Source organism: Vollenhovia emeryi, unplaced genomic scaffold, assembly GCF_000949405.1.
Source record: "Vollenhovia emeryi isolate VEMERY1.0 unplaced genomic scaffold, V.emery_V1.0 DF939572.1, whole genome shotgun sequence".
Classification (NCBI taxonomy): Eukaryota; Metazoa; Arthropoda; class Insecta; order Hymenoptera; family Formicidae; genus Vollenhovia; species Vollenhovia emeryi.
This window is the reverse complement of record NW_011966794.1, coordinates 5272-10003: the sequence shown is the minus strand read 5'-3', so window position 1 is coordinate 10003 and position 4732 is coordinate 5272. Positions and strand designations below refer to the sequence as shown.

Below are 4732 nucleotides of genomic sequence, written 5' to 3'. Positions count from 1 at the left end.
ACGGACTTGTGCTATTTGGGTAATAGCGAGGTAGTAAAACATTAGCAGGTTATGTATTAAAAAATCTTAGAGACAACCTGCTGTCGAGTCATATCGGCTCGCCTTTTATACTAATACGGGATGATTGTTCCTTACGAGAAAGGCTAACGCGCTGTCGCCACGTCGCGGCCGTGAGTGGTACTAGTACTGTACTATACTATTCTGAAAATACATGTTCAGGATAAATGTCCGAGAGACATCTATATATGATATTACATATAGATGTCTCTCAGATATCTTTGAGAGATCTGTGTATGATATTACATAAAAATGTCTCTCAAATATCTTTGAGATATTTGCTACGATATCTCTGAGACATTTGTATAAAGATATCTCTCAGATATCTCTGAGATATCTGTAACTTCATAAGGATATCCTTGTTACGTCAGTGCTATGTGGGTATTGGCTTTACATTAGACAATATTGGTCAATGCATTTCTAATATAATCAATATTGGATCAATATTTAGCCAACGTTTAACTAATGCATTGTGCTACTAGGGTCGTTTATTTTCATTTGTTTTTTTAATAAATTTTTAATCAATGATCTTACCACACAGGTGTAAAATATGCAAACGATGCATACAAAGGGTGTAACTATGTGTACATTTACTCCGGTGACTGAAAATAGAGTAATCTGAAATAATTTTTTATATAATAATACCGTACTGCAATTTCCATATTTGCACAACATATTTTCCAACAAGCTAAAATTACGCATCCGCATGCATAATTATTTAGGTTTGTGCAAATTCAGAAATTATTAAGCTAATTCTCTATAAAATTTTCATTAAACTCTGTTTAGAAAATATATACCTTGATTGAAGGCCAATGCGGGTACGTAGATGACAATTGGAAGCCAAGTTATCTAAAAAGAACATCATGTTTCGATATCACTTGAAATAAACGTTAATGGAAAGATTTATGGAGATAGGTATGATTTTCTGGCTCTACTCACAATACTGATGGCGAAAAGGACCGAACCTAATACTCTTATTCTTTTATCGAAACGCTTCTCGAGATATTCATAAGTGCTAGTGAGTTTGAGCTCGTGAAAAACCGGCAGATACACGACCGACGTGACAATGGTGACGAAGAAGACAGAGCAACAAATGAATAGATAACTTGTGCCATGTACATAAATCTCCGTCGGTGTCCCCAACAACGAGATACCTGTTGCATATTATTTAACTTTAAATAGAAATTAAAGGCTTATAAGTAATGTATATAGGATTAAGGCTCACTCCTTCAGTCATTCTGTTTTACCGAACAAACGCGATTATTTTTGTATACTTTTTCACATACCACACATACAGATATACACTCATTTAAAAACAAAGCGGCACATTTAAAATTTGGGAAAAAATTACCAACTTTCAAGTGACAATAATTTCGTAAATAATAAACATAGAAAGGTTTACAACAAAATAAAAATAAAGCTTGGAATTTCTACTTTAAAAAGCGATTCGTTTTAACGTTGCTAGATAAATTTATTGAAAATGGCAGATAACAAAACGAAAGCATACGAAACTGAAAAATAATAGTCCGATTTTGCCACGGCACATGACGTGAGTCAAATATCGCAAGTCAATCAATTGTATAAAAAGTATATCAAGAGTAAAAGAAGGATTAAGGCCAATATATTTACGAGCAATAAAACATTTACTAGAATAATACAATAATTCCATAAAACCCATTGTCATGTCGGCGATGAACAATGTTTTTGTGATTAATAAAACAATTATAATAAATCGACGCGACGTATGGAAGGCATGTATAATAATAACGAATGATTCTTAAAGATAGATAATTAAATTGCAATAAGATATCTTATCAATAAGAATCTTCCTGCTCGAATCAAAATTGGCGTTTGAAGATCAACCTCTACCATTGTATTCACATCAATAACAATGCGAAATACATGTTAAACCATTGGACTCGACTAGGACAAGAGCCTCGCTTGCAGATTACAAGAAAAACTTCCGCTGAAGATGACTAACAAGAAACGTCCGTCACTTAATCCAATTTATTTTATTCATTTCTAATTGTACAAAGAAAACTTGCGTTACTTTACACAAGAAAAACGTGCGTCATTTATTGCAATTTAATTATCTATCTTTAAGAATCATTCGTTATTATACATACCTTCCATACGTCGATTTATTGGAATTGTTTTATTAATCATAAAAACATTGTTCATCGCCGACATGACAATGGATTTTATGGAATTATTATTCTAGTAAATGTTTTATTGCTCGTAAATATATTGGCCTTAATTCTTCTTTTACTCTTGATATTCATCAAAGACGAGCTTGTATTTAACTCTAAAAAGTATATGATAGTACAGAGTTTGCTCTTTTATAGAATGCTTTCTCATTCAACACGATACGATGATTTTTCGCCGAGATATTCGCATTTGAATGAGAAGGTAGCTTTTTACTCGTACTTTAAATGTGAAGAACTGTAACATGGAGCACATTATAATATAATAAGAAATATATATGTATTTTTAACTCGTCTTTAATTTAAGATTACGACTAAAGATTATTAGTAGAATATTAGTAGAATTATAGTATATTTGATAGAAGTATTTGCATATGTATGTACTTATATAATTTACATAACATCCTCGTTTATCATTTCTTAAATTTACATATTGTTTAATTATCATTATAATTTCAATAAATATTATATTTTCAAACAAAATGCATATCTTGATTGTAAAAAATAATATCCCACGTATATGTATAAATAATGCTGATTTTCAGAAAGTACAAGTAATTATAATATACAGGGTGTTTCCTCAAAGTTGAGCACGTAGAATATCTTTGTTCCCTTTGATGACACGAAAAATGTCACAGGGCGAGAATTGTTTGATTCAAAGGAACTAACATTGTGATAAGCGAAATTTTTTAATGTCACTTTTTACACGATTTCAAGGTCATTGACATTTTTTTTAAATGAGATGACATATTTTTATTACTGCAGTGATGTAGCTTATAAAAAAACAAACTCAACCACATAGTAATGAATATTGTTAAAAGACTACATTATCATATTTATGTTATGTATTTTGAGTCGCAGGTGTGTTACATAACATTTTTAAAGAACTGTTACGGCGAATATAGGTATACGTAACAAAGAAATATAACTTTGTTAACGTTAAGAATCATTTCGCAATAAATTTTCTGTTTTAAAAGAACACTTAGCCAGTCATGATCGATTAACTGCTTTACAATTAATTATAACTTTGTTCTTCTAATGTGCTGTCAATGTTATGTAATAGTTACATCTCTTTTACATTACTATTAAATATAACATTGTTCTCTTTATGTGCTCCGTAAGTTATGTAACAGTTATGTTATGGTTTGCTAGGATCACTGTCTATGAAAAGGTTAGGTAATGTGAACGATCTCTTAGTTAATTCTTCAAAAATTCTACTTCCACCTCTTCTCATTAAACTGTCTAATCAAACAATTGGTTAAGGCTCTAGATAAAGAGGGTAAATGCTTCCAATATTTTCAAGGAAAATTTATGAACATCTTCGAAGATTAAAGGAAGGAATCTTTGATGGACCTCAAATCAGAACTGATGAGGGATGAAACTTTTGTTACTACGATGATACAGAGAAAGCTCCTTGGTTGAGTTTCACAAATGTTGAAAATTTCATAGGTAATCACAAAAGTCCAATGTACAAAGAAATAGTGTCTGAAATGGTTGAGAACTTTAGAAGAATGGGTTGCCTGATGAATCTAAAGCTGCATTTTTTGGATTCTCAAGTAGACTACTTCCCAGGGAATCTAGGCGATTATAGTGAAGAACACGGAGAACGATTCCATCAGGACATTAAAAAATGGAGTATCGATATCAAGGGAGGTGGACGTAATAACGAGGGACGTAAATATGATGGCCGACTTCTGTTGGATGCTAAAAAGGGAAGTGTGGAAGAAGCGTGGTGTTCCTCCGTACTAGGGGGAATGGGATCGGGGGGAGGGAGGATGACAGAGAAATTAAAAAATCGCGTATCGACAGTTCAGTGTACGGCCGACTACCCTTATCGGCGCACAGTTCTGAAAAGTCGAAATAGACGCGCAAACAACATCTTAAGTAATATTCATGTTATTGCGAATAGTATTATCACAGTCTCAGTGGTCGAGCTGGCTAAGACGCCCGTCACGGATTGAGGGAGGTCCCAGGTTCGAATGCTGGCTGAGGTAATATTTTTCGCAATAAGAATTTTAATTGCCTGATACGGTCAATAAAAAATCACTGATGTTTTTAATTTTTCTGTTATTACTGCAATATTATATTCTACAGGGTGTACTAAAACCACCGAAGTCCTTTTAATCACGGATTCTTTAGAAAATTTCAAGAGGAAAATTCTAATACAAAAATGTCGAGGCTATAATAGTTTTTAAATAATAGGCGATTATATTATAGTTCACAAATAACAGGCCTGAGATTTCGCGCGCTCAGGCACGGCGACCTGACGAGTGATAAAAGTATTCCTATGAATGTCGCCCCTTTTCATTTAATTCAAGTAAAAATTTGCAACGTCTCGTAACTTCAAAGTGTTGCAGCTGTCAAAGTGGTCGATCAATATCAGTTACCATGAAGGTTGTTACTATGCTAAAAGGGGCGACATTCGTTATAGGAACACTTTTATCACTTGTCATGTCCATAGACATAGTATA

The 4732-nt window shown here is 32.9% G+C and overlaps 1 protein-coding gene across 1 annotated transcript in view; it reads right to left on the bottom strand.

Annotated features, from left to right (window-relative positions):
* LOC105557198 (sodium-coupled monocarboxylate transporter 1-like) overlaps positions 1-1221 on the bottom strand; it is a gene marked incomplete at its 5' end in the record, with an annotated part of 17932 nt that extends 16711 nt beyond the window's left edge. The window contains 3 exons of the mRNA XM_012004382.1: positions 592-659; positions 855-906; positions 997-1221. Coding sequence (XP_011859772.1) covers positions 592-659; positions 855-906; positions 997-1221 — 345 coding nt within the window. The remainder of the gene's footprint in view (positions 1-591; positions 660-854; positions 907-996) is intronic.
* Positions 1222-4732: the final 3511 nt, after the last annotated feature.